Here is a 14,631-nt window from a genome sequence, read left to right on the forward strand (position 1 = left end):
AATAGATTAATTCCTGCATTTTCTGAGAAGGCATGCATACAGACTGCTAGACTGCTTACAGAGCAATTTCTGAGGCATATAGTAGAAGAGGAAAATGTGGGTGTAAGAAAGGGGGGGGGAAATAATGGGAAAAGCCATCTCCATTTCAGTTCAGCAGATTCCACAATAGCCCTAGAGAAAATGTCTGTATTTAACTTGAGGAAAGCTGAGATATGGTTCTCCTTGCCACTTGACTCCCCATGTGTTCCCACGCTCAGTTCAAAGTGCTGGTTTTAACCTTTAAAGCTCTCCATTCATTCAGTGTTTTATTTGTATGCTGCTTTTCCACTCCCCACAAAAAAAAAAGAATTGCTCAGTGGCTTACAACAAATGAAGCAGAAATGTATTTCAAAGCCGAGCACTGCGAAACAATTACAAAATTGCACAATAAAGCAAGAACACAATATCAAATATAGCAACATACAAAACAACAACAACATTTCTGTACCATAAATATAAGAAGATAGCATAATATCCAATAGCAAAGTTAACAAGGAAGCTTGACAGTTTCACCTTGGTCCTTTCCCATGATGTTATTTTTATTCATTCATTAAATTTGTACACTGCCCTTCATTCAAAGATCACAGGGTAATTCACAAAAAATACAAAATGTGAATACAAAAGGCATAATAAAACAAAAACAAACCAATAGCGCCCCCCTCCCACAAACACATTTAAAAGGCCATATAATGTTAATCAGCCAAAGGCCTGGTTATAGAAAAATGTTTTTGGCTGCCACCTAAGGCACCAGGTGAACCTCAGTGGAGAGAGCATTCCACAAATGGGGAGCCACCACTTAAAAGGCCATTCCCATGTTGCTGCCCTCCAGGCCTCTTGTGAAGGAGGCACACGAAGAAGCACCTTGGATGATGATCCCAGGGCTCAGTTGCTCAGAGTCCCTCTCCTCCTACAGCAACTTGCAAGTCTTCTAAAGACCAGAGGTGGGGTAGCTGGAAACACCTCTCCTATAATGTTGCTCTTCACAGCTTGTTGACAGAATGCCCCACATGTGCCTGCTCGTGGTTTCATCTGAGCATGCTCAGTCTTGCCTGATCTTGGAAACTAAGCAGGGTCAGTACTTGGTTAGTACTTGGATGCAAGACTGCCTGGGCGTTACCATAGAAACTGAATTTCTGGTGGTAGCATCTTAATTATAAAAATGCACTCACCTGGTGTCTACTTTGGTGCCATTCTTGCAACAAAGCTTAAAAAAAATATCCTGGCTTGTTCTAGGGTATCTGAGGGGGGACCACAACTCTGTACACAGCCTTGAAAGGGTGGGAGATGAATGCGCCAAAATAAATCACTCCCCGTAATAATGGGCTCACATGTTGAGCGCTGACATCTTTTAAGCCACAATGGGGACGCGGAGAATCGGAGGGAGGTATAGCCAGCATTGGTGGAATCCAAATAATAGAATCGTAGGATTGGAAGGGACCCTGAGGATCATATACTCCAACCCCCTGCAATGCAGGAATATGCAGCTGTTCCCATACGGGGTTCGAACCTGCAGCCTTGGCATTATCAGCACCACACTCTTAACCAACTGAGCTATCCATGTTTGCTGATGTACAAGAATATGCTGGCGGGCGGCGGGGGGAGAGAGAGAGTAAGTGGCATTGGAGAATGAATGGAAGTGTCCTGGCTAACTGGAAGCCTGAAAAGCAGTGTTTCTCTTTAGAGGGGAGCACACAATGCACCATTTTTTTTGCTGCAGGTTCCACTTGTAAAAAAACAAAAAACAAAATACACTTCTTACTAGGGAAAAGAGCAATGTTCTCCTTGTTGCCTCACTTGTTATTTGTGCTTTTTGTCCTTCAGGGCAGCCACAGACGAGCGAAGACGTCTGAGGAAGATTTGCATCGGCCTGAGCTCTTGGGGTCTTCTTATTACCATCAATATTATTATTTATTGAATTTATATCCCCCTATACCCGGAGGTCTTAGGGCGGTTCACAGAAACTCTTATCATGGCTGGAGTTCAGCTTCGACTTGCTGTCGCCTTGCTGTAATTGCAGTTACGAAGCAAAGAAGCTTTCCACTACATCTGCCTGAACGGGGATGGAGGGACAGAGCTGAGCTAGGATCATCGCTTATTTTTTTTTTAAAAAAGAGAGAGGGTGGTGGTGGGTGGAAAATGACGACAGAGAAGGCAGCAGAATTCTCGCCCCTGGATCTTCATGAGTTTGACCAGCACGTGAAGCCAGAAAGAAAAATGGAGAGGCGAGAACGTGGATCCAGGAGAGGGCTGCAAATAACTGGGGAGACCTCCCTGGCATCCGAGGTGGAGACGGTTATTGTTGCGGCATCGCCGCAAGGCATTAAACAGGAAGTGGGCGAAGGACCGTCGTCCCAGCAGTGGGACGGGCAGTGGCAGGACTACCCAGATGCCTCACAGTCCCCTCTCTCAGGGCAGGGAGACCTGGAACTGGAAGAGACAGTATTGAAGGACGATGTGAAGGACTCCCATTCCCACTCCGAAGGAGCAGCGGCCACCAGCCGGTGGGCTAAAGGCAGGACAAGGCCCCGGCTCGGGACAGGGCGCCCCCAGACAGCCCAAGAGGCCCCAAGTGCAAAAAGTGACAGTGGGAGCAGTGACGAGCAGGCAAGCGAGGCCGAGGCCACAGAGTCCGTCAGTCCTGAATGCCAGCGCCAGCGCTTCCGCCAGTTTGGCTATGAAGAAGCCGAGGGGCCATGGGAGGCCTACTGTCAACTCCGGAGGTTTTGCCACCAGTGGCTCATGCCAGAGAGGCACACCAAAGAGGAGATCCTGGAGCTGGTGATTCTGGAGCAATTCTTGGCCATCCTGCCCCCGGAAATGCTGAGCTGGATCCGAGAACGCGATTCAGAGAGCTGCTTCCACGCTGTGGCCCTTGCTGAGCATTTTCTCCTGAGGCAGCGAGAGGCTCAGAGGCAGGACCAACAGGTATTTTCTTCTCAGTGGTCCTGAGCAGGCCGTGCTATTGGTGGTAGGATGTTTGTAAGCTGTGGTACTTAGCTGGCTGCAGTAGTGGGGAACCTGGGGCCCGTGGGCCTAATTGGGGCCACTTAAGCCTCCCAGGTTGTCTTGCTGGGCCATTTGAGCCCTGTGCCTTTGCAAGCACAGATGATCACAGCAGCAAGCACTGAAAAATCAGTTGCCTGTGCAGTGCTGTGTGTGTTTGTTTGTTTGTTTTCAAACCACCCAGGCAAACGGAAACAGGTCACCTGACATTGTTGTGGCGTCAGGTGATTGGTAGGGGTGGGTCAGGATCCAACCTGCTGGCTGGACCCGGTTCCCTTTCCCTGGCTTAACGGATGAGTCATTCTGGTAATAGTCGCTTCGTGTGACTGGGAGAACAGGGCAAGCAAAAATGTCCCACGGAGCACTTGCTTTACAAGGAAAGCCTTTTTTTGCTTCCGGAGGGGAGAAGATGCAAGAAAAGTGGGTAGGGACATAAGCGAGATTTACAGCATTCATGCATGAAGTAGAGGAAGAGACAGAAATGTTTTTGTTCTTTGCAATGCTAGACTTTGAAGCAGGGTGAGTGGGGTGGGAAATATCCTCTAGTGAAACTGATGATCAGGACATGGATTGGAGGGCAGGAAACTACACTTCTTCAAGCAAAATGTGTGACTGAGCTTATGAAACTCACTGCCACAAGATGAGGTGACAGCCACCTGCTCAGACAGCTTTAAAAGGGGATGGGGGACTTGTAGCGAGTGAGCTAACCAATGGCTCTTTAGCCACGATAGGTGAATGCAGTATATACATCTCTGTCTTGGGGAGGGCTGTTGACTTTTAGACCTGCTTGTGGGCTTCCCAGAGGCCTCTGACTGGCCATGGCAGGAAATGGGATGTTGGTCTGATTCAACAGGACTCGTCTTATGTGCCCCACCCCTGAGCCGTCTTGGACTGAAATTCTCTCCCGTTGTTTCAGGTGGGAATGAAAGAGGAGGCAGCTGTGAATTTCTCTGCGGGAGAAGGTTCTTCGCTGGATCTGACCCTCAGGCAGCTCTACAGGGAGGTCAAGGAGGAGGGGGAAGATGAGGAGGAGGAAGAAGAAGAAGCCAGTGTGCTAGGCAAGGATGAGTTGCACTGGAAGCAAGTTGTACACTTGCTTATCTTGCTCTTGTTTCCTTTTCAAAACTTCTGTTACATATGCCATTTTGCTCTGGGGTTCGGGCGGGTGTTCCCATAGCTGAGTACTGTAATAGAGCACACTAAGTTCACAGCTTCGATTCCTAGCATCTCCCAAATTAAAAAGGATTGAGTACCAGCTGACAAGGAAGCCTTCTTTGAAAGATTACAGAGAACATACAAAGCAGAACATACTGGGCTCAATGGACAAATCATTTGGCCTGGTATAAAACAGGTTCTTCACAGTGGATCTGTTAGATAAATGAGGCACTGCTCCAACAACTAGGGCTGGGCGATATATTGCCCAGTTTGAAGTCCATATTGTGATATGGGCTTCATAGTTATTGACCTGGCAATATATTGCGAAGTGTGTGTGTGTTGTCCAAAAATCGCAATGTGGGGGAAACCGTGAAGCCAGCCAATGCCTCTATGTAGCTCCATCCTTATTTCAGACATTGTCCTATATCAATAGATCACAATGTTTAGCTGGCGATATATCGCAAATGTTGAAAACCAGATATGGCCCAGCCCTATTGCCAACTTCAAGTTCTCCTTTGCCAGCTGTTTTTTTTTTTAACCTTTTAAACTCACAGCCACCCCAGCTGTTGGCACTGCCTGTCAGCCCCTTCCTTGGGGTTGGCACTTGTGGAACTCAGCAGGGAGGGAGGGAGAAGGCTGGGGATACAGCTGGAATTTATTGTCTCCGCCTGTCATTGATTCTGTTGGTTTGCTTTCTGCCCTACCAGCTCCAATGGGCACCAGCCTCCACTGCTTCTATGTTCCTGCATAAATGCTTGTTGTAATTATGGCACGCAGGACCTGCAACAACGTGGTACACCATGGAGTGCCTCTTTTCAGGATTCCAGCCACTTCAGCCCATTCCTTCTCCTGGTTTGCTGTCCCACAACTGCCCCTCCTCCCCTAAAACGTCAGTCAGTATTCTATGGCCAGTGAGCAAGTTCATCCCTCCATCGACTGTTTTGTGGGTCCCCTCCCTTTAGGGTTTTCTTTACCAGATTATTTTTGTGCACTTCTGCAAATCTCAGGGTTCCGCACACCCTCTTCTGTGTGAATGGAGTCGTTCTGCCATGGGCATAGCAAATAAATAAAAATATTTAACTAACTGACCAAGTCGCATTGCAGGTAGCTTAGTTCTTCCCTCACACCACCCCAAATCCTGTGTTTTGGCTACATCAGCAACACCACTCGCAACCTGAACATCAGAAATAGAAAGAATGATGGTTTTCATTATTCTTATATTAATATCAGGTGACGAAGGGCAGGATGAAAATGACGGGATGCCAATAGAAGAAGAGAACTGCCAGGACTTTGAGGAGACAATTTCAAAACCAGCGGAGCCAAAGGAATACGGAACAGAAGAGCATAGGAATGAATCCGTTGCGCCGGAGGGTGAAACAGCAGCCGAACAGGCAGCACCCAAATTAAAGAGGCCAAGTGATAGATTGTTCCACGGCCTCAACAGACACCAGAGGAACAACTCAGGGCAGGAACTCTATGACTGCTCCGATTGTGGCAAAGTGTTTATCTCCAGAGCTGGCTTCATCATGCATATAAGAGTCCATGGCCGGGAGAAGCCGTACGAATGTGCAGACTGTGGCAAAAACTTCCGGCGGAGCTCCCATCTCAATAACCACAGCAAAATCCACGCAGGAGTGAAGCCGTTCAAATGCTTGGACTGCGGGAAGGGGTTCAGTCGGAACTCAAACCTTATTTCACACCAGAGAATGCACACGGGTGAGAAGCCATACTCGTGCTCCTCCTGCAGCAAACAGTTTTGCGATAAGTCGAGTCTGGTGAGACACGAGAGGCTTCACACTGGAGACAGGCCGTACAAATGCACTGCATGTGGGAAAAGCTTCAGCCAGAGCCACCATCTCATAACACACCAGAGAAGCCACACGGGCGAGAAACCGTACAAATGCCTGCTCTGCAGCAAAAGCTTTTGCGATCGATCGACTTACATTAGGCACCAGAAAAACCACACGGGGGAGAAGACGTTCAAATGCTCCGAGTGCGGCGAAAGTTTCAGCCGGAACAAGCACCTCATTAGACACCAGAGCATTCATACAGCCAGGGAGCTGTACACGTGCTCAGATTGCGGCGAAAGTTTTTGCCGCCGGTCAGGCCTGAAGATGCACCAGAAGATCCACACGGGGGAGAAACCGTTTGAATGCACAGATTGCGGGAAGAAGTTCAATCGCAGCACAAACCTTATCAGCCACCAGAGAATCCACACTGGAGAGAGACCCTATGGATGCCCTGACTGTGGGAAAAGGTTCAATCGCAGGACACACCTTGTTAGCCATCAGAAAATCCACGGACCGAGGAAAGAATCTCCAGAAACGATCAAAACTGAAGAAGAGCTTCCATCGGACGACGTCTTTTTGCACCCATCTTATATCATCACAAGAACCCTGTGAAGTAAGTAATTGAAGAATTGAATTGAGTTGAGTGGTAAAAGTCCTTTCAAAAACTCTTATTGGGAGAAATGACCTGACATGCAGGCAACATGTACTGATTGTTGGCCTTTGACCTTTTGCATATTTCATTTGTGTCCTCCAGCTTTTTTATTCCTTCCCTCTTTCCTTTATTTAATCTTGTGACTCCCTCCCCTTTGCTGTCAAATATTCTATCAGACCCCCAGAGAATTACTCAGGCACCTTCAACTCCCCAACCCTGCTCCCCAGTTTCAACTTAAAAACTCCCCTCTCTCCGTTGAAATTATAAACCTGGCTGTAAACTCTTTCCAGGCCCCATTCCAGTCTAGGTTGATGAGTGTAGCCTTCTCGGACTCTGATGGGCACCCCATTCCAAAAGCAGGGGAGAAATTTTGTAGCAATCAAAGAACATTAGCATTTGAGAGCCAGTGTGGTATAGTGGTTAAGAGCGGTAGACTCGTAATCTGGGGAACCGGGTTCGTGTCTCCGCTCTTCCACATGCAGCTGCTGGGTGACCTTGGGCTAGTCACACTTCTTTGAAGTCTCTCAGCCCCACTCACCTCACAGAGTGTTTGTTGTGGGGGAGGAAGGGAAAGGAGAATGTTAGCCGCTTCAAGACTCCTTCGGGTAGTGATAAAGCGGGATATCAAATCAAAACTCCTCCTCTTCCTCCTTCTTCTTTTAACCCACAGTCCCATCAGGCAAAATCACTACATTAAAAAAACAACAACAACAACCTAAGGTGGCATATAGGCAGTAATAAAAGTGGCCAAACTCATGTTATTTATTCCTCTTTTTCCACTGAGGCCAAAGGTTCCTTGATGTCGCTAGCACATGCTGCTTGATTCATCTCCCCCATCTCTGCTCCCCATCACAATGTATAGTACGCGTTTTTCACTCTCAGAATTTGGATGGAGTTAACGACTTAAAGCTGTAGTACACTCATTTTTTAAATTAAACCTCCAGAGCAGGAGGCGCACAGGTAGAAGGGTGTCAAAGTCCCATATGTGCAAAGTCTGCTGCATGAATAAACCTCATTCCTTGCATGCGACTTACTTGAATCCCACCCTCTCTCCATGCCATGCTAGTTTTCCATGTGCAGGCCTTTAAAACACACACAAGAGCATCGTTTTCGTCCTATGCAGCCATGACCCAGATTTATCCCATAACTGAGAAACAACCCTAAATATATCTATGGAACCATCAGCAAGTCACCTGGAGATTTATCAGTAGATCCTGATCTACAGTCTTCTGCCCAACCTTACCACTCAGTGGTAGAGCTCTGACTTCGCCGTCAGGTTCAGTCCCTGCCATTCCCTGTATTAAAAGGACTAGGCAGCTAGCATTTAAAACTAGGTTGCTAGTGATAGAGTCTGCCCTGAGAGCTGCTGCCAGACAAGAATGGATAACACTGGCCCAGGGAGACAAATTACCCGACTTGGTAGAAGAAAGGCCTGACGTGTTTTGAAAAACAGAAAGGTCACCATCCCCACCATATTTTTAAAGCACATTCCCCACCCTGGGGAATCCTACGGGTGCTGGTTTCTTGAGGCAGTGGCGGACTTGGGTAAAATGGCTCCCTGTGCGAGGCCAAAATTTGCCCCCTGCCCCAGCTTTGGGAAGGAGGCACTGCAAAGGCCAGGTAAGGAGGTACCCAACTTTGAGAAGAAGGCATGAGGGCTCTGACAGGGCCCTAAAGTAAGGTTACCAGATTTTTTTTCAATGAATCCGGGGACACTTTTCAGCTTCAATGGATTTTGTCAGGAGATTGATTTGTAAATCCGGGGACCTGTTTCCCCGGGAAACGGGGACGTCTGGTAAACTTACCCTAAAACTTTCCCACCTTCCCAAAACTGGGAGAGCACTAGCTAGGCTTGAGGAAGAAGGTAGGAGGAAATTGTACCTCTTTGGGGCAGGAGGTAAGCTACAGTTCCTGGGATTGTTCTGTGCTTTAAAGTCGTGCACGGTTTGGATGCGACCAAAGACAGGTTCGGAAAGAGGGGATTTGTGGGTTTGGGTAAAGACAAAAGCAACAAGGATGTATATATGCTTTTAAAAGAAATCCATTCTTACGCAGGGCTGGATCTGAAGAAAACTGAAGAGTAGAGACCTCTAAAAGGATGCCGTTGTCAAACCGAATTGGAACCTGATCATCTATCTGCTTGTGGAGCGGAGTTTCCATCCAAGTGGAAATCGAATGACTTGCTGCTTGGCCGAATGAATTCTCTGCTCTCTGGTTCTTTTCCCCCTTGTGCTTATAGTTATCTGCCCTTCTTTGCTCCTCTGTGGGTGTATTTCATCTTCCTCATGCCTTTTTGAAAAAGTATGCATCTCTTTATGCCGTTTGTGTGCTGTTTGGAAAAATAAATAAATAGAAGAAAGAGTTGGAGGCGGATGAGTTAGACGTTTGTAGACCTATGTAGCTGTAATCCTGTGTGCACTTAGCTGAACACAGTGGGGAATTACTTTGGAGTAAACCTACATAGGATTAGGTTGTGTAAATGGACTTTATAGCTGCTGGCAATGGGGTGGGGGGTGGGGTGGGATTAGGTTCTTGCTCATTTTGGTGTTTTTGATGTTCCTTCTATATCAGAACCCAAAGGGATAGATGGCAGTAGAGGTGGGATTACCGGTATTTGTGAGCTGGATCAAAATAATTGGTGATGGTGTTAAAGTGGGTTTTGATATATTCATGGAGGATGGGCTATTTTTCAAGGCATACAAAACCTCTGGAATGTTCATGTTCAGCACTGCAGCCAGCCAGCCAGCCAGTGACGCCCTCTCCTAGGATATTCCATTCCATTCCCCTCTTCTGAACAAACACATAGCACTTGGTTGCCACTGAGCATGCTCAGTCCTTATTGGGCTGTTCTGGGTTTTTTAATATTGCGGGGTTAGGGGATCTTTTTTTGTATTTCTGCAAAACCTTGGTGTTCCCTCTGAGCATGCTAATACCTCCTTTCTTGTTTCTCAGTGACCAGTTTTTGGATAAATAGCTGTGAGCACTCAGCACCTGAGCTCACCATAAGAGATAATGATAACTATATGGAGCCCCCTGTTTAGGAGCAGTTTACCTCCGAGAGTAGTTGCTGATAGTCAACAGCAGGAAGGGGGTGTTGCCTTTGTTCCCTCCTTGGCTTTGCAGTGGGGCTATTCTGGTCCCCCTCCCAATGCTGAGTAACTCAAGGGGAAATCAAGTAAGAAAAAACTCATTTAATTTTCGACAGAACGTTTCTTCAGAGTTGCTCCTTTGTTGATTACGGAACCTGCTCAGAAGGAATCTACTGCCTTTGCTTTGTTATTCTTTGGTTACTTAAAATTTCCTGCTCTTTTCAAAAAAAATAAAATAAAATGTTTTTTAAAAATAAAAAAATTAGTCAGGTTTTTTTGTGAGGGAGGATGTGTGGATATGATTCACTTTCTCCTGTGTGTCTTGCTTAAGACTGGGGCCCTGTCTGCACGATACATTTAAGCCAGTATGATACCACTTTAAACAGGTACATCTTCCCCCTAAGAACCATGGGAAGTGTAGTTTCAGGGGTGCTGAAAGCCTTAGAAAAAAACCCTCCCAATTACCCACGCAGAGCTACATAGTTCCCTGTGAAGAGGGGTTGTCTGTTAAACTACTCTGGGAACTGTAGTTATGTGAGAGGAGTAGGGGCCTCCCCACAATTCTCAGCACCCTTAACAAACTACACTTCCCAGGGTTGTTTGGGGGTATCTGTAGTAAAGGAGGGGATCTAAGCCAACATCACAATCCGATAATACGTGGAAGAGAAACAGGAATGGGGGATGTGGGGTGGGTGTGGAAGCCATGTACTCTTTAGTCTGTTTTGCACTCAGACTGCCAAGGGAGACTCAGCAGCCACCACCTTTCAGACTAACTCGTTTAATACGACAGAAGAAGCTGGGTGGGCTGGATACGGCTCTCTCAGATGACAAGGCCTCAACCACAGGAACCAGGATGTATGGGAGCCGCTTTTCCATAAAAATAACTCAGAAACAGCAATTTTGAGATTTTGCCCCAAAAGCTCAAGAATTTTCCAGTTCAGATTTTCACTGTTTGGAATATGGCAACTCTAGCCTGGAGGGCAGGTATTTTTGCAGCACCCCGCTTCTCCCAGCCATCCGTAAGTCACCACTGTCTTAACCTATTTGCTTCTGCACTTGGAAAACCTCGATTATTATCACTAGTGAACGCATATTTTAAAAATCGATACTGTTTTTTGTAAAATAATACTGCTTTTTATTTCTTTCATTGGAGAAAGAAGAAAAGGATTGTTGTTGTTCAGTCGTTCAGTCGTGTCCGACTCTTCGTGACCCCATGGACCAGAGCACGCCAGGCACGCCTATCCTTCACTGCCTCCCGCAGTTTGGCCAAACTCATGTTAGTAGCTTCGAGAAGAAAAGGATAGTTTACTATTAAAGAGGAAGCTAAAATTTAAGTGGTATCCAACACCTGCCAAATTTAGAAAAATATATCATATACTACACTTATATACTACACTTGATCGGAACTTGCTAATTTTACCTAAAATGGTATTTCAGGACCTTTCCATGATGAGGATTTAGAAACCAGTGACTGCAAACCTGATCACAACAAGACTTAGTACAACTTCCTGGATAGCTTATATAAGATGCCAGATCTATTCCAATTATATAATAAATTTTGAGGAAAAGCTTTCTAAACCCACTTAGAGAAGACACAGAAAGGGTATAGAAAGGGGAAGGGATTTTTGTGGGGTGTTTAAACCATTGGAATTATGTGTACACAATGTCAAGGTAACATTACACTTCATTTTCACACTATCTCACATGGGGCTGGAACCCTGAGGTTAGAAGACATCTGAAAGCAGCCCTGTTTAGGGAAGTCTTTAATGTTTTATACTTTTTTTAAAAAATAAATAAATAAATTCTGTTGGGAGCTGGCCACAGTGGATGATGATGACGACAACAACAACAACAACAACAACAACAATTTATTGCTGTATTATTATTATTATTACCCCGACAACTCAGCGATTTGTGTACAGGAGACACAGCAAAAAAGCTTGTTCCCTGCTGCTCCAGAGCTAGGAGTGGACTAAATCTGATAGGGTTGATCTATTTGCCCTGACAGTTAAGAACAGAACCTCCAGGATCAGAAGCAGCGGGCTGCAAATACGAGGGCAGGGGAGGCAGCAGGGCAGTCTCTCCTCCTGCACCATGCCTTCGCCTTGCAAGGGGGCGCATCCAGCCTTGCAGCCTCCCAGAGCCCAACCCACAGGCAGCGAGCTCCGATGCTCAGAGAGGCAGGAAACGGGGCTAGCCAGGGGGACTCGAGAGCGGCTGCACTTTCCTGTCCCCTCAGCCGAGGAGAGCGGAGGAGCAGCGGCCAGTGGCCTGGCGAGTTTCCCCGGAGAGGAGCCGGATTCCGGTGCAGGGACGGAGCGAGGAGTCAGAGGTGCGGGGGGGGGAGGGGAAATGCACGTGCGCCTGGCAGGATGAGGCCCCGAGTCCAGCCGGAGGCTGCAAGGGCGATGATGCCTGAGCCTGAGGGGGTGGGGGACACCCATGGCAGGCCGCTGCTCCTACCCTCCACTTTCCTCCGCCAGTACCATCGATAAACCTATTGCCCTCCTTCGTGAATTGCTCTGATCGACTTCTAAAGCTCTCACGGCGTTTCCGTGCGCTGCTCTGGTTCTCCAGAAGCTGCTTGGCGAGATGAGCATGCAACCCCAGAGTCGTCCACGACTGGAGCTAACAGTCAGGGGTCCCTTTGTTGTTCAGTCATGTCCGACTCTTCGTGACCCCATGGACCAGAGCACGCCAGGCACGCCTATCCTCCACTGCCTCTCGCAGTTTGGCCAAACTCATGTTAGTAGCTTCGAGAACACTGTCCAACCATCTCATCCTCTGTCGTCCCCTTCTCCTTGTGCCCTCCATCTTTCCCAACATCAGGGTCTTTTCCAGGGAGTCTTCTCATGAGGTGGCCAAAGTACTGGAGCCCCAACTTCAGGATTTGTCCTTCTAGTGAGCACTCAGGGCGGATTTCCTTGAGAATGGATAGTTTTGATCTTCTTGCAGTCCATGGGACTCTCAAGAGTCTCCTCCAGCACCATAATTCAAAAGCATCAATTCTTCGTCATCAATACGAGGGCAGGGAAAGCAGCATGGCGGTCTCGCCGCCTGCACGTTGCATTCGCCTTGCAAGGGGGCGCATCCAGCCTTGCAGCCTCCCAGGGCCCAACCCACAGCCAGCGAGCTCCGATGCTCAGAGAGGCAGGAAACGGGGCCAGGCAGGGGGACTCGAGAGCGGCCTTTACCTTTACCTAAGCTCTCTAAACTCTAAGCCATCACCACCATCACCACATCTTGTGGCAATGATGGAGGATTCTTAAGAAGTGTGGCATATGGAAATGAACTAATGATAATAAAAGCATTGATGACAGTATTGTAAAAGACATAGGAAGGCGAAATTGAAATTAGCTATTAATGTTCAGAGTACTTTGGCGATCACTCACAGACTGGCACAGACTCTGCCTGAGACCCTGGAGAGCTGCTCCCTTTAGGCCAAGCTTCCTCAAACTCGGCCCTCCACATGTTTTTGGCCTACAACTCCCATGACCCCTAGCTTGCAGGAGCATTGGTCAGGCATGATGGGAATAGTACAGTGGTGCCTCTGGTTAAGAACTTAAATTGTTCCAGAGGTCCATTCTTAACCTGAAACAGTTCTTAACCTGAAGCACCACTTTAGCTAATGGGACCTCCCGCTGCTGCTGCGCCGCCAGAGAACGATTTCTGTTCTTATCCTGAAGCGTTATTTCTGGGTTAGCGGAAACCTGAAGTGTCTGTAACCCGAGGTACCACTGTAGTCTCAAAACATCTGGAGGGCCGAGTTTGAGGAAGCCTGCTTTAGACAATGCTGAGCTCAAGGGACACAATGAGGGGTCTCCCCAGCTGTGGTTCCCAGAAATTGGCGTTCAGAGCCATGCTTCCTCCAACAGTGGAGGCAGAACATCATGCTTAGTAGCCACTGACAGCTGTGAATTTTTCTAATCCTCTTTGAATTTGATGGCCATGGTCTTCTGCTCCTTCAGTTGAATTTTATGTCTCAACTGTGTTGATATGTTACTATGATAAAGTAAATAACAGACTTTATTTGTGCTATAACTCAGCCAGTTATGTTTATTGTATTTCTGTGGTAGCCACTGACAGCTGCAAATTTTGCTAATCCTCTTTCAATTTGATGGCCATTAGGCCTCTTGTGGAAGTGACTTCCATAATTTACTGTAACTATGCACTGCATAAAGAATACTTTTCTGTTATCCATCCTGAATGCTGTCCTGACTTCCATTTTCCGTCGATGTCTACAAGTTCTGGTGTTACGAGAGAGGAAGAAAAGCTGTTATCCCTCCCTTTTCTGTACAACGTGCATAATTCTTCCATCATGTATTTGGCATCTGGGCCATTCCATGAAAAATGAGCCTGATAAGAAAAAAAATATTTTTAAAGTATACTTATTTTACTTATAGTTTCATTACCTAAACATATTAAATACCATTTTTTAAAGCTAAAGACAAAAGAAGTTTAGTTTATGGACCTTCTTTTCAAAAGTCCACCCACATAGTCTTCACAGAAGTGTTCAAGTTAAAAGTTTTCTGATGATTGTCCCACCCGTGACAGCATTTCCCCCTTAATTTTGTATCGTTAAATTTCTTAAACTTAATTTCTGATTGCATAGTTGTAACCAATAAACATTGATTTAAACAGATATGCAGAGTTTATCATTGATTCACCTCCCAACTCACAGAGTTTTTCCATAAATCAAACCTATCTCAAGCTCCATGACCTTTTTTTGTCCCACCCGTGACAATACTTTAACATTTAATAAAATTGTCAAAGATATCCATAAAAATAATAAAAAATTAGTAAAATGTTCAGTATCTTATTAAGAACATAGTTTAAATTTTGGTTGTTAATTTTCATGTATATTTACATAGTTACACATGTGTGAATACCAAAAAACATGGTC

The 14,631-nt window shown here is 46.5% G+C and overlaps 2 protein-coding genes across 2 annotated transcripts in view; one reads left to right on the forward strand and one right to left on the reverse strand.

Moving 5' to 3' along the window:
- LOC117042654 (oocyte zinc finger protein XlCOF6-like) overlaps positions 1-14,631 on the reverse strand; it is a 663,370-nt gene that overhangs the window by 406,043 nt on the left and 242,696 nt on the right. The gene's annotated exons all lie outside the window — the stretch shown is intronic.
- LOC117042618 (zinc finger protein 208-like) overlaps positions 1-14,631 on the forward strand; it is a 48,347-nt gene that overhangs the window by 3,358 nt on the left and 30,358 nt on the right. The window contains exons 2-4 of the mRNA XM_033142166.1: positions 1,861-2,964; positions 3,959-4,100; positions 5,428-6,454. Of these exons, the coding sequence (XP_032998057.1) occupies positions 2,176-2,964; positions 3,959-4,100; positions 5,428-6,454 (1,958 nt within the window). The 5' untranslated portion in view covers positions 1,861-2,175. The remainder of the gene's footprint in view (positions 1-1,860; positions 2,965-3,958; positions 4,101-5,427; positions 6,455-14,631) is intronic.

The sequence above is a fragment of the Lacerta agilis genome, chromosome 2 (genome assembly GCF_009819535.1).
Source record: "Lacerta agilis isolate rLacAgi1 chromosome 2, rLacAgi1.pri, whole genome shotgun sequence".
Taxonomy (NCBI): Eukaryota; Metazoa; Chordata; class Lepidosauria; order Squamata; family Lacertidae; genus Lacerta; species Lacerta agilis.